Source organism: Crocodylus porosus, unplaced genomic scaffold (assembly GCF_001723895.1).
Source record: "Crocodylus porosus isolate Cpor-Errol unplaced genomic scaffold, CroPor_comp1, whole genome shotgun sequence".
NCBI classification, from domain to species: domain Eukaryota; kingdom Metazoa; phylum Chordata; order Crocodylia; family Crocodylidae; genus Crocodylus; species Crocodylus porosus.
This window is the reverse complement of record NW_017728951.1, coordinates 20,449,237-20,463,624: the sequence shown is the minus strand read 5'-3', so window position 1 is coordinate 20,463,624 and position 14,388 is coordinate 20,449,237. Positions and strand designations below refer to the sequence as shown.

The 14,388-nt window shown below is 43.4% G+C and overlaps 1 protein-coding gene across 1 annotated transcript in view; it reads left to right on the top strand.

Moving 5' to 3' along the window:
- The first annotated feature begins 260 nt into the window (after positions 1-260).
- SMC3 (structural maintenance of chromosomes 3) overlaps positions 261-14,388 on the top strand; it is a 43,649-nt gene continuing 29,521 nt past the window's right edge. The window contains exons 1-7 of the mRNA XM_019556024.1: positions 261-363; positions 5,962-6,037; positions 7,917-7,955; positions 9,125-9,192; positions 11,034-11,105; positions 11,314-11,393; positions 13,886-13,964. Coding sequence (XP_019411569.1) covers positions 349-363; positions 5,962-6,037; positions 7,917-7,955; positions 9,125-9,192; positions 11,034-11,105; positions 11,314-11,393; positions 13,886-13,964 — 429 coding nt within the window. The 5' untranslated portion in view covers positions 261-348. The remainder of the gene's footprint in view (positions 364-5,961; positions 6,038-7,916; positions 7,956-9,124; positions 9,193-11,033; positions 11,106-11,313; positions 11,394-13,885; positions 13,965-14,388) is intronic.

Below are 14,388 nucleotides of genomic sequence, written 5' to 3'. Positions count from 1 at the left end.
CGCCCAGGCCTGTTGCCATGGCAACAGGGCATCCCTCCCCCAGGCCCCGCCCCTCCCCTTCCCGCGGCCTCGCTCTGGCCGCACTCGCCTTTGGCGCCCAACCCGCCCTCCAGTGGGCGGAACCACTTCTCCCAGCGCGCGGGGGGGGGGAAGCCCGGCCGCGCGCGGCATTGTGGGCGCTACTCGAGAGCCTTCTACTCGCGTCCCTCCCTCCCTCCCGCCGAGTGGTGCGCGCCGAGCCGGAGCGGGAGGCGGTGCTGCCGCCATTTTGTCTGTGTGAGGGGCCGGCGGGGCAGGCCTGGAGTGCTGCCGTGCGTGGGGGCGGTGGCCTCCGACCCCGCAGGCGACATGTACATCAAGCAGGTGAGGCCCGCGCCGCCCCCGGGCCCTGCCCCGCCGGGATCGGGGCGTCGGGTGTGCTGCCCGGGTCCCCTCATGGCGGGGCCGGGCCTTTCCTGGTAACAAATGCCGGTGCTCCCCCGCCCCGTCCGGTTGTGGACGGCGGGGGCGCTCATGTCTGGAGTACGTCTGTCCGCGGACCCCGCCGCCGGACACGCGTGTGCATGTGGAGACGCGCTGTGCTCGGGGCGCTGCGGGACCCCCGGGGCTGAGCTCCGCCGCGACGCGCGCGCGAGGGGGGGGCGGGCTTGGCCTCGTGCTTTGTCTGTCCACGTCGACATGGACACTTCCACATCTGTATTTGAACGGACAGTTGTACACGCACTAACACACGCAGAGAGCTATCCATTCCCCTATGTATGTATATAGACCACTTTCCATATCTGTCTATCCATATATGGAAAGTTGTACATGCACTAATACATACACACACATATGTCCATTCCCTTGTTTGTGTGTGTGGGGGTGTGTGTGTGTGTGTGTGTATATATCTATGGAAAGTTGTCTATATAGACAGATATATGTTTACAACTTTCCACAGATAGATATATATCTACACACACACGCCCCTGTATATCCATTCACCTGTATCAGTGGTGGGCAAAATATGGCCTGTGGGCTGCAGGCCATTCTGTCTGGCCACTGCCACCTCTGGGCTGCCCAGTGTGTGCTCTGGGCAGGCAGCAGCAGCAAACAGCAGCGTGGCGAGCAGGGAGGCAGCAGCTACCGCTGCTGCGCACAGCCTTGACAGGTGAGGCTGGAGCCGGTGGGGCCCAGGCTGGCAGCACGGCCAGGTTACAAGCTGGTGCTGAGCGTGGGGAAAAGCGGCCCTACATGTATACATACGTGTGTGTGTGTGTGTGTGTGTGTATATAGACAGCTTTCCATATCTGTTTATGGAAAGTTGTGTACACACACACACGCCCCTGTGTATATGAGGACTAAACATCTACGATCCTGAGATTACTACACGCAACTCCAAGTAGGCTTCGCAGCTCTGCAGGAGAGCTTCAGCAAAAATTAGAAAGCATCTTTGCCTAATCTACTCCAAAAGAAATTGGTCTAAGAAAAGATACCAGATTTACCCAAAGAACTTTGTCAAGTTATGACTAGGGGGTTTTTTTCTCCCTGTTCCTCCCACTTGCAGCCTTCAGCATTTAAGGTTTAAGGCAGCAGTTCCCAATCTGGTACGCATACCACCAGTGTGATATGCAGACAACCTGTCAGTGGTATACGTTAACAGATTTATTATAATGACTTTCTATGACAAAAATTATCTGGTGGTACTTAATGTTGAACTGAAAAATTTTCTGGTGGTACTTATGGTTGTGTTTTAAATTGGTGGTGCGCAATCTGTCAAGAGTTTGGGAACAACTGGTCTAAAGAGTTTCCACTTTAGTAGTTGTATGTTACTATCCATGTACTGTTCGTCCAAGAATTTGCCTAGTCCCCTTTTGGATCTGGCTAAACTGTCAGTTCCTGCAAAATCTTGTGGCAGTGAGTTCCACACTTGAATTACACGCTGTGTGAAAAAGAACTTTCTTTAGTTATTTTTAAATTTGCTACCTACTCATTGCATTATATGGCCTTTATTCTAGTAATGAAACAAATATTGGCACTGTTTTATTAATAGAATAGAATTTGAGTTATAGTTGTACACATGTGGGCTAGAGAAGGGGTTCCCAACCTCTGGGCCACATCTTGGTGCTGGGCCTGGTCAGCTGCCAGGCCAGAATTAACTGCAGACCAGCAAACTGTGGCCACGCAGAGCCAGGTGGAGAGGCCACGACTTCCTGCAGGGCCCATGGCAGTTGCAGTTGAGGTTTGGCCCAACCACTGCCTGAAGGGGTGGAAGTATCTTTACCTGTGTTTCAGCTGGAAATTTTGGCCATGGGGCTCCCCCTGGGCTAGAGGAGTAGTGTAAGAATATGGGGAGACTTGCTAAGGCACCCAGCATAGGTGGTCCTTGTGGAAGAAATGGGTTTGAAGTGCAAAAGAGGATGCAAGGTAGCCTAGATGTGGAAGCTGATGTGGGGATAACGGGAAGAGGGTGTGCAGCTCAAAGTGAAAAGAATGCAGTGGACGTTGAAAGGAAACAAGATCAGAGATATTACTAGAAACAGAATCTTTCCTGAAGCTTGAAGAGTGTGATACTGTGAAAAGCTGGTTGGAGGTAGCAACAATCAGACTATTGAGGATTGTGGAGGTAAAAGGAAACAATTTTAGAGGGCACTGATGAAAAAGTCTTATTCTGAAACTGACTGACATGGTCTTTGAAGTTTTATGTCTGTGAGAGTGGTAAAAAGTCGCTGTAGTATGAAATGCCATAGGGCGTTTATACACGTACTTTTCTGTCCCGCAACGTGCCAGAGATCCGCTGCTTTGGAGCAGAGTCGATTCCGCACACAAGCCGAGGCGAACTGTGCTGTGGCACGTACAGGTGTATAGGCAGTGAAATGCGTGTCAACAAGCAGAAAATGACAGTGGTGCTTTTAAACTAAAGCACGCCCAGTGTGTTCACAAGTGTGCTGCTGCCATTTTCTCAGTGCTGACCTGCATGTCATCGCTTATACAACCACAAGTGTCACAGCGCTGGGTACTTGCTTGTATAAAATGCCCATAGAGCCTGGATCAGAAAAAAATTCCAGATGGCAAACAGCCAGCTTAATTAATTTGCCTGAAGTAAATATTTCTGACTATTTGCAGTTTTCGGATTGCTTCAAAGATGACATCACTGTCATGTGTGGATTATTGCATTTCATCCAGGTATGCTAGACTGATAGTGAACTCTTGTCTGTGACTGAGTATCTGGAGCTGTCAGGGAGTCCCGTGAAGAATTAGATGTAGGCTCCTCTTGTCTAAAGGCAAAGAAAGAGGTCCTGGCACTATTTTTAAGTTCACTGGCCATTCAGCAGTGCTTGGCAAAACTAGTTCTTTTAGAGAAGCTATTCAAGTAAGTGGTTGGTTCATGCTGAGAGATTTCCCTTCCCATTTCTGAAATTTTCATTTTTGAAGGAGGATCATTTACTAAACAAATCAACAGAATCTGGAATTCTTTTTTTCCTTTTAATCCAGGTGTTTTATTTTTAGACATGGATGTAATAGAGTAAATATGTTGCAGTGATTATTTTGGTGGCAAAGAATGAAGATTATATGCCCATGCGTAATATTTTAGTCCTGCCAATTACCTTGGAAATAATGTTGGTGCTATGCTGATTTCATCTGTGATCATTAGAAAAGTGTACCTTTTGTCCGTCTGTCTTACCTGTCTGAGAGATCCCAGAAGGTAGGTTATTCTGGGCAATTTCCCACTTACTCTGGGGGATCTCTTGTGTAAGAGCTCTATTCTGTTGCACCTCTGCAAGTTTGTTAGCTTGGTGGTATTGGTTATGGTGTTTTAGCAAGGCAGGGAATCTTAGCTGTGTATTAGGGATGTTAATACAATTTAAATATATGTATTTAACCTCCTCTAGTTATATTGGTTAAGTGGTTAACCAATAGTATGTGTACCTATTTAGTGAGCTCTGGCAGGAACAGTCTCCACCCCGTATTTTCATCATGTGCCTGGCACTTTGTGGGCCCCAGGTCAGTAGTGGGGAGCTGCGGGTGTGGGCCAGTGGGCATGGCTCAGTCACTAAGGGAGTCTAAGGCTTCCCCTCATCCCCAGGGGCCGGGGCCAGGGCTGCAAACCTCTCCCATGCCTGGATCCCACTGCCATGGGAAGACAGGGGTGGAGCTCCCTATGGAGGTCAGGTAGGACTTTCCCATAGTAGCCGCAGCAGCGAGACTGGACAGCAAGTGGGTCTGCCTAGCCCCACCCCTGCAGCGGTGGGGCCTGAGAAGAGCAACAGGCTTCCTGTGCCACAGCCTGGACCTGGAAGGCTCCTCTGCACTGCTGGGGGCTCCCCGGTTTGTCCCCGGGGGGAGGAAGGGTGTCCAGTCCTGCTGCCTGCATTTTGTCCTTCCCCCTCTCACCCTTGGTGCTGAAGTCATGTGGGACCTGGCCCAGCCTTAAGGCAGGGTTGAGCGTGTGGCTGGCTCAGCTTGAGGAGGTGCCCTGGCAGCTGTAGTAGGCAGTGTTGGGTCTGAGGGGTCACTGCTGGCCCCTAATGCAGTGAGCATGGCCCCAGGGCATTCCTGAGGGGCAGTGGCACAGCAGGGATCTCCATTAGGGCTGCAACAGAGGCTTCCCAGGCTGGAGCTGTTGTTCTGCCATGACCTCTCAGGAGCACCCTGGGGCTGTGCACCATGTGAGGGACTGGCAACCTCTCAGGCCCAGCGCTGCCTGCTCCAGCTGTCATGGCACCTCATTGGGCCAAGCCAGACACCCTCAGCTGTGAGGTGGGGGACTCCAATCCAACTGCCCCACCCTCCAGCACTGGCTGAAAAAACCCCAGACCAAACTCCCATCATTTTCTTCCCTCCCTGCCTCACTCCCCCTGCTCATGACACATGCAGACAGACATTAATGAAGGTGATCCATTTTGGAGTGTCTTCATCTGAACCCTCATGTGATGCGGGCTCAGGTTGTTGTGGAATTGGGCCCTTTTAAAGCTCTCTGCAGCTATGCACTTGTGTTTGGTCATGGCTGTAAAGCACTTTCCAGGGGCAAGATCAAGTGAAAATTGTCACTTCTGTCTGTGCCATGAGAGAGGAGGAAGTGGCACACATTTTCATTGCCATGAATGAAGGGCATGCATGCTGTTTCTTAAAGATTGCAGCCTGGTTATCAGCTGTCCGGGGGATGGGGTGGAGGGGAAAGAAAATTGGTGGCTAAGACAGCTGCAGTTGCCAGTACTGATCTGATTTATTTTATAAATGATTACAGGCAGATGTATATAGTATCCAACAGGGGTAAAATTATTTGATTTCTGAGTAAAGTGTTGACATTGATGCATTTAACTGACAACAACCTCTTAAATCCTGTATGCATTTTGCTGATTGTCATATGCTGCTTCCCTTTGCACAATAACAGTGGAATTATAACGGGGTGAAGGATCCAAAATGACAGGATGCTAGTGTAAACCAGTTTTCCATGATATAATTCAGTTTGTTAATTCATTCTTTTACCCTCTTTTAACAAGCACCAGACTTTTAGGGAATGATTTGTGGTGTCTTCCTCTTCCTTCCCCATTTGTTTTTGAGTCTTGGCTATTTAGACTGTAATCTTTCTGAGACCGGAAGCATTTTCTGTCAGGTTTGTAAGATGCCTAGTATAATGGGGCCTTCTGACATTAATTAAATACAAATAATACATGAACCTTGAAGCATTCATTATTTCTAGGGGTGTTTTTTTAGGAACCAAACGTAAAATTTGGAGTAAAGGGAAAGAAAGTACTGGCATATGTAACCAAACCAGTATTATTGCTTATGGTGAGAGTAGGCATTTTTTTTTTTTTTTAGTGGACCTTGTTTATAGCAGCAAATCTGAAAGAAAAGACCAAATATATTGTTAATAAAACATATTCAGTTACATTACAATCTAAAAACTGGTAACTATGATACTTACCTGAAACAGCTTAGATGCTCTTTTTTAATGTTTTAAATGCTTTTATCCATCAGGTGATCATCCAGGGGTTTCGAAGTTACAGAGATCAGACAATTGTGGATCCATTCAGTTCAAAGCATAATGTCATAGGTGAGTTCTTCCAGTATACATGCAATAATATGAAATAACGTGTCATTATTTTATTAAGATTCAGATTAGAGGTCTTTTGATTTTTTTGATAGCCTTTCAAATGTCAGGCAACTGAGTACACTTAAAATCTGATACTTCTCTGAAGTTGTGTTTTGTGGTGTATTACAGGACACCTTCTTCTTGTACCACATAGGAAAATAATTGCTTTCAGAAATCATTCAGTACTAAGATAGTTGCCAAAATGTCAGCATCTTTTAAGGTTCCAGGCTTGTAGCGATCATCTGTTTTGGCATATCTCCTCACCTGTCCCAAGATCTGTTGCAGTCAGGGAAGCCCTATGAATGCGTGGGGCTCTGTGTACATAGGGCTTGTTGCAAAACCATGGCGGTAGAATATATGAAAGAGCTAGAGCCTGGACATCTTTCAGAAGTACTGGAAGAACATTTCTAACTGGGGAGGAATTTAATAACCAAAGCTAGTCTAAGATACTGTTTGGTGGATTGTAGTTTTATTTTAACACCTGTAGTTTTATGCTAGTTCCCCTCTTAAGTTTTGTTTTGCTTACTATAAGCTGCCCTCGATATATCAGTATATATATTGGATGTCAGGTGATTCTTGCTGAAATTCACTGTGACTCCTAATGTATCTTAGTACTGCTATATATTTTGTTACTTAAAACTGACTTTAAAGAAATATATAGAAAGTAGCATTTTGTTATAACAGTATTTGATACTTTGTATTAAAATGTCAAACTGCAATATCCAACAAAATGTGCATGATTGTTAACTGTATCATTAAACTGTGAATTAACGCACATATTCCAAAGAGATGCAAATACCAGGTTCTTCCGATTACTAAGTGATCTTGTTTATTTCCTCCAAAAGAACTGTCTCAATTGCAAAGAAATACTTATGCAGGGTCAGCTTGAATCGGGCCCTGACAATATATTGATATTTGTACTTGCAGCAGTGTTCTGAATAGAGTAATACTAAATAAAACTTTTTTTAAAAAATGCATTTTCTATTTTAGAGGTTTTTTTTAGAGCATTTAAACTTTGTCTTTTCCTTGACTCTTTGATTTTCCTATAGGATTTTATAAAGGCAGTAGTATTAACTTGCATTGAAAACAAATTTTTGGGTTTTTTAACTAGCCTTTTTCAGTGAAACCACAGTTGTATTAATTATTTACAGTTAACTGTATAAGATTGTGGCTTGATAGTCAATGTATCTTTTAGATGTGTTTGGCTTTGTTTGCTAAGCACATTGGCTTCCTTGAGAGAATCATTGGGTAGCCAGCAATGATCTCATTTTGTTTTCAAGAAATTAATGTTATGCAATTAGAGTAGTGTATTTGAAATCCTAATTCAGATTGCAATATTTTAGCAGTTCTGCTGCCATATATGTTGCTACTTTTCTGCTGGGTTATTGATGATAAAAATCAGTTTGACTTACCTGTCTCCAAAGTAAAATTTCCAAAGCATGGTTATGGCTCTGGGATTGGATTGGATTGTCTTTGTCTAGTTGAACCCTAAATGGACAAGTTTATGTTCATTTGTGATCATTTTAAACAAGAACAGTCGATCTTAGCTTTATGTTCACATGCTTTTAGGCCTGTTATAAATAGATGCTGAAGCACGCTAATTTGACATTCAGTGAGAGAAGATAAAATATTCTGATACAGGTTTTGTAAATCCCAGACGTGTATGAGGGGAGAGGGGCAGGGCAGGATATTAGGCAGGAGGCCCATTCTCTCTTGCTCTGGTAATGATTTGTTTAAATTTGGAGTCTTTAATTTTGTGAACAGAATTTAAAAATGTTATTGCTCCTAAGTTTGTTTTACTTCGGCTTTTAAAAATCTGTAACTTAACTTTCATATTTAGTGGGAAGAAATGGATCTGGAAAAAGTAACTTTTTCTATGGTGAGTAACTTTTTTCCTTCTCTTTTAGTAAATAAAAACAGTTGCTTTTTCTAAAATTTCTTTGCCTAATGTTATGACACACCTGTTAGATGATTAAAGAACTGTAGGTGTTTTTTTAATAGTTTTTACGTTATGCATTTAATTACACTAAGAGAATAGATTCCTTTGTCTGTGTAGATCTCTTATACTTGAAAAAGGGCCAAGAAAGCTTTAAAAATAAATAAGTGGTGGAAAACTGAAAAGCAGATGTAGGATTTTTAACTGTTTTATGCCCTTTTTTCGCATTTGCAGTTCACTGTGTCACTTGAAAACAAACTCTAGAATATTTCATGTGGCATCAGTTTGCTTTTCTATGGACCTTTGAAGGCTCTCTTTCTTCCCTAGCCTTCCCTTATGCTAGTTTTGACTGTAACTTGTGGGTCTGACAATGTAGGGCACCTTCCATAGTGCCACTTCTGCTTTCTCAAATTTCTATATTGCAGTAAGCTTTTTTTAAAAAAACAATTGTTCACTTTTTAACTTCTAGACTTTTAACCTTTATTTGGGACTAAATGTGCTCTGGTATTTAAATACACCATGTAAGTCCTGGTGGGTCATATGCCAACAGTATCAATAAAGGGGCATTATTATGAATGACCCCTAATGTAAACCAGAGATTTCAACTGTGTGGCTCATGGGCTGGATCTGGCCTGTGGACCTGCTCCATCCCACCTGCCAGGCAACCAGAAGTTGGGGGTATGGCTAGTTGGGAACATGGCCTGTTGTGGAGTCTGGGGCCTGGCAGGCATGGCCCTCAGCAGGCAGGAAAGTCGGGGCTGTGAAACAGCCTTTGGTCACCCTGTAGACAGCTATCCCACCACTGTTTCACCATGGCAAATGACTTCCTGGCCCACTGCTGCTGCTTACCCCACTGTAACCACAGAAGCTGGGATCTAGCCTGGGGCCCCAGGTGAGTTGGACAGCTTTGTGTAGACAAATCTAAATGACCGGGAACCCAAGAGCTTTGTGTGTGTGTGTGTGGGGAGGAATGTTTTCACTAATTGAGATAGATGTAATGTTTCTGTGTTACAGTAATATACTGATTTTTTTTTTTTAAGTGCACCTGTTAGCCTCTGCTGTGTACTATTCATAAAAGAAAACATACTTTTTTTTGTACCTTTTTATTGTAGCAATTCAGTTCGTCCTCAGTGATGAGTTTAGTCATCTTCGCCCAGAACAGAGACTGGCTTTATTGCATGTAAGTGAAAATACTTAAAAATGATTTATATGCATCTTCATGTTGAACTAAAGTTGAAAGAGCTTTTACAATTAACAGTAGGGGTGCACCCATAAAGAATCTTTTGTGGCCAATACCGATGGCCAGTTATTAACCAGCCATATTGAATGATACTGATCCGATTGCTGATATGCAGCCCAGCGGAGTCTGGCTTGTAGGCCGGGGGGTGCAAATCGAGGCTCCTCACAGTGAGAGAGGGCGTGGGGCAGGGGCAGGTGTTGCCCAGCTGGGGCAGAGTGTGGAACGGAGTCATGGGTGACTTGTCCAGGGACATGGGGAAGGGGAGCGGTTCCCACCACTGCGCACCCCAAGGAAAAGCATGGAGGGCATGTGCCCCTTGGATTTGTGTGTGGGCTAAGGCAGACTACCTGCTGTGGGCTTGGGGCCAGGGGCTGTGCTCAGCTATTCCCAGCAGGGGGGGGATTGGGTAGGGGCTGTGCTTGGGGCGGTTGGCGGTGCTTGGAGGGGGGTTATGGCCACCCCAAAATTTGCTGGAGTCTCCACTCCCAGCACCGCCATTGCTGCCCACCCACCCTGAGTGGAACCCTGACCCAGCCCCCATGCCAGGAAGGGGCCAGCACAGTCCTTGGCCCTGAGCCTACAGCGGGCAGCTTGCCCTCACCCTGCGCACAGATCTGGGGGGCACGTGCCCCATGTACCTCCCCTGAGGGTGCGCAGCAGCACGAAACACTCCCCCCCCACCATGCCCCCTGGATGAACTGCCCGTGACTGTCCCATGCCCTACCTGCCCCAGCCCCACTCCCTCCCTCACCACGGGGCCCTCAGTCTGCCCCCTCCCACTTCCCCCTCCCCACCCCTCACAGATGTAATGGGTGGATGCTGCTCTCCAAGCTCCCGACCTGCATTCCTGTCTGCGTGCATGCTGCAGCTGCACGCGTGCGCATGGCATGTATTGATGGCATTATTGGTCACATCAGGCAAAAAAGGCTGATTGCTGATAATGTCATTTTTTCTTTTATTGGTGTCGATACGATACAGACAGATATATTGGTTCACCTCTAATTAACAGGCATTTACTTCTTGATGAACTCAAATTAGAAAGATACAGTACTACAAAATAACAATATAAAGTAAAAGCTTCCTTAACCAGCACGTTACAAGCCGTTGTGTTCTATTAACTGGCATGCTGGCTTGTAAGATCAAGTGAAACCAGAAGTGCCACCCGTGGTACTTCTGGTTTCTCCAAGCCCCCACAGCCTGGGGCAAAGCAGCCTGCACTGCCAAGCCCCCACAGGCTGAGGAATGGCGGGCTACGCGTGGCCTGTTCTCCCTGTCCTGCAGAGCCCGGAGGAGGGTCAGCGATGCCCTGGACGCAGCAGGAGAGGCAACAGCCCGAACAGGCAAAGACACCTGTTTGGGTCACTCAGTTAACCAGCATATTTTGTTATCCATTCACTGTGGGTGCCGGATAACAAAGCTTTTGCTGTAATGCATATTTTATTTCAGAATATTGAACAACCTCCTTTTGCTGCACTGTCAGACATTTTAGTAGTGTTTTCTGGGGAGTGCACCCTGTGGAGGCTAGATTTATATTGGATAATACTTCTTTGGCACAGGGTAATTATTTTACGTCTTATACAAATTCTGCATTACAGGCAGAAGATACAGCATAAATTGATTTTTTGATATCTCACTTCTATGTACACTTCTTAGAAATGTACTTTGAAGTTTGTCGAATGTGACATGTGAATATATTCTTGAATCCTTAACAGAAAAATGCCCAAAAAAATCCTTAAGAATTTCCAAGCACTATTTTAAAGATAAATATTTTCTGTTTTTAGGAAGGCACAGGACCACGCGTTATTTCAGCTTTTGTGGAAATCATTTTTGACAACTCTGACAACAGGTTACCGGTAAGTGAACAAGTATACTCATACAGAAAATCTTTTCACTTTAGATTCTTGTTGATTTCTTGTTCTCTTGGTTGGTTGAATTTTCATTAATGATTCCCCTTTCTTGTTATCTAAATGCTAAATACTGAAAATGAGCTTGACATTGTAGATAACTCTCACAAGTGGTTATATTTGTCTTTTTTGTGTCATTTTTTTTTTTTCTTGTAAGATTGATAAAGAAGAAGTGTCACTTCGCAGAGTCATTGGAGCCAAAAAGGACCAATATTTCTTAGACAAGAAAATGGTGACGTAGGTACTTCTCTTTTCCCAAAATGAGCTGACTACCCAGTATTGTAAAGTTTGGTGGAGTCATGCAGAATGGGTGACAGTGAACACCTCTAACTGAACTGAGTTCCTCTTTAGTGGGTATTTGTTGTAGCTGTGGTGGTCTACAGACGTGAGCAGAGAACGTTCTTTGAGTAAATGTGATATATTTTATTAGATCAACTAAATAGTTGGAAAAATTGTTCTTTGCAAGCTTTTGGGCACAAACACCCTTCTTCAGGTGTTGGGAGAGTCTGTTGGTGTCCTGGGTGCAATAGAAGCCAACGTGCAAAATGGAGATCTGTGAAAAAACAGATGTGTGCAGTGAGGATCAGAGGTTGTGGGAGATAATAGGTGAGACAGGTGTGGAGGTGAAAAGGGGGAAAGTTGATCTGGTGATGGAATGTAGCTGGTAAAATGTAGAGGTTACCTGGGGTTATTGGATTGCAGGCTGGTTATAATGCGCCTTTTTAGTATCCCTTACAATTTAATTTATTCTAATACCAATAAAGCCTGGTATCAAATAAAGATTTATTTTATAGTTTCTGTAATATTTGAACAGTAGCTGAGTTGAACTTGATTATCTGTTGACTCACTATTAATATCTTAAATAAAAAATTGTTTATTTCTAAACTTAGAACCATTTTATTCTTTTTTCAGAAATTAAATTGGTATTGGTTAAGACATTTAAACATGTAGGAGCCATCTCCTGCTTGGAACATTAGACTGCTAATTCTACATATACTTACTAAAAAACATAATTGTTACAACTCAAAGCCCTGGCAGACATTATAGTTATTGCACAATAATTGTGTGAAATGTAGAATAGGTTGCAACATGCCACATGTTCAGCCAATTTATGGCGTAATACAGTTGAAAACCAACCACAGAAGTGTTCTATGTTTAATGTGGAACATCTTTGTGACTGGTTTGTATTGCACCTTAAATTGAATGTATGGCAAGTGTCCCAGACCTGAGGCTGCCCTTTGCCTGGTTTGAATGATCAGGTAACTGTGGATGATCAGGTAACTGTGGAGAGCCTTGGAGTCCCTTGGGTCCAGGATACAGATGTTCAACAGATTTGCCCCAGCAGTCACGCAGGTGGGATCTGAGGAATTTTAGATGGTATGCACACACCAACCTTGTATGCAGTAATTTAGTCTTCATTTCATTCCCTTAATGGCAAGGGTCTTGCTTTCACTCCGGATTCTGTACTGGTACATGGTCTGAAGTCAGTGAAATTATTTAGGGTGTAAGTCAGCACAATGTAATTCCTGGTCTCCCAGCCCTAACTGGTTATACATTTAATGCCTTTTCCAGCGACAGATGGGATACAGGTGGATTGCATGAGTGGTGGTGTTGAAAAAAAACCCTGGTACAGATTGCATATAAGAGTTTTGAAGGCAGTTTTTCTATGAAGAAGATTCGTTTTGAGAGAATTTTCACAAGCATGCACTTTTTTTTCAAAACAGGTTCTAACTTGCATGTCAAGACAAAAAAGGATACTTTGCTATGTTAGATCCAATAGAGATGGCTTGTAGGAGTGATTGTTAATTTTTTCTTCATGAGATTTACTTATGAAAGATTAAATAATATAGTAAATAGCATCAGGTTTTTTTCTTTCATCTGAAATCAAGCTTTTCTGCCAGAGTTAAAGAGATCAGAGTGCAGGGATGAAACTGATCACCTATTTATTAAAAAAAGAAAAGTTGACATATTTAAGTTAAATACGGATAGATTTTAGTGCTTGTGAAAGTGAGGGATGGCCTTTACTAGCTTGAGCCAGGCATGATACAGGCAACTACTGTGTATTCTTTTTTTTTTTTTTTTTCTATAATTGTTCTTGATTTGAATTTGTTGTTATAGACCTCTGCTTCTTTAACTGGCTGCTTCTAGTCTTGCCCAGTTAATGGGGCAAAGAGTTATGTGGCTAAGTAGCTTACCAAAAAGACCATGAAAAGGCAACTTTCACTCATGACCTTAGCAAAATTTGCAGACATCTTAGTCTTCAGATTTGAAAAGCTAGTGCAGTGGTCCTTTACTTTTAGAAGCAAGGCACCCATTTTTTTCAGTCACTGGGTTAGTGCCACAAACTACCATAGCACATTGTCTGTAAAAGTTCCTTATAATACTTTTCTCAGGAACTTGCTTTTAGTAACTGAAAATGAAGAAAAAACAGGCAGAATGTTAACCTAAACTATGTATCATTCTATGATACTTGCATTAGCTTGCTGTCATCGTTTTTCCTTACACTCTAATATCTTCTGTTGTTGTTTTAGTGTTCTTATTTTCCCAAGTTCTAACACATGACCAGGGATTGTCACAGACTTTGAGAGAGACAGTGAATCATACATTACATATAGCTTTGTAGCATGTTAGTCATAGCATTGCTTTCCTTAAATCATTTAGTTGTCACTTTTGTCATGTTTTAGTAATAAGAAACCTGTGCTGACTAACTGGTAAAATATTATTTGCAGGAAAAACGATGTGATGAATCTTCTTGAAAGTGCTGGTTTTTCACGCAGCAATCCCTACTATATTGTCAAACAAGGAAAGGTAAGATTGGTTATCACCGGTGAAATTCAGTTAACTGAACTTATTTTGGGAAAGGTCAAATTTTCTTGGAGGACTAAACTTTAACTTTGTTCTAAATATAAAAATAAGGCTTTTAAAAAACAAACAAACCAAAAAACCTCCACCTTTTGAATGACATAAAATAAAACATTTTTCTGTAGACTCGTTTTGTAAGTCATCCCTAGAGGTACAGCTGCCTTGCATGGAAGTGAAGTATTGACTAATTTTCTGTTCCTCCATTGCTCTGATCAGAAGTGCCCATATCATGTCTTTCCCACACTGTCTATTGCTGTATTGTACCAGCTGTGTTTATTTACAGAGCAAATATTAGTATATGCACTTCATCCTGGCTTCCAAGATTCCTGCCTTCAAGAAGAGCTGTTGAAGAAAATACCTTGTCTGAATC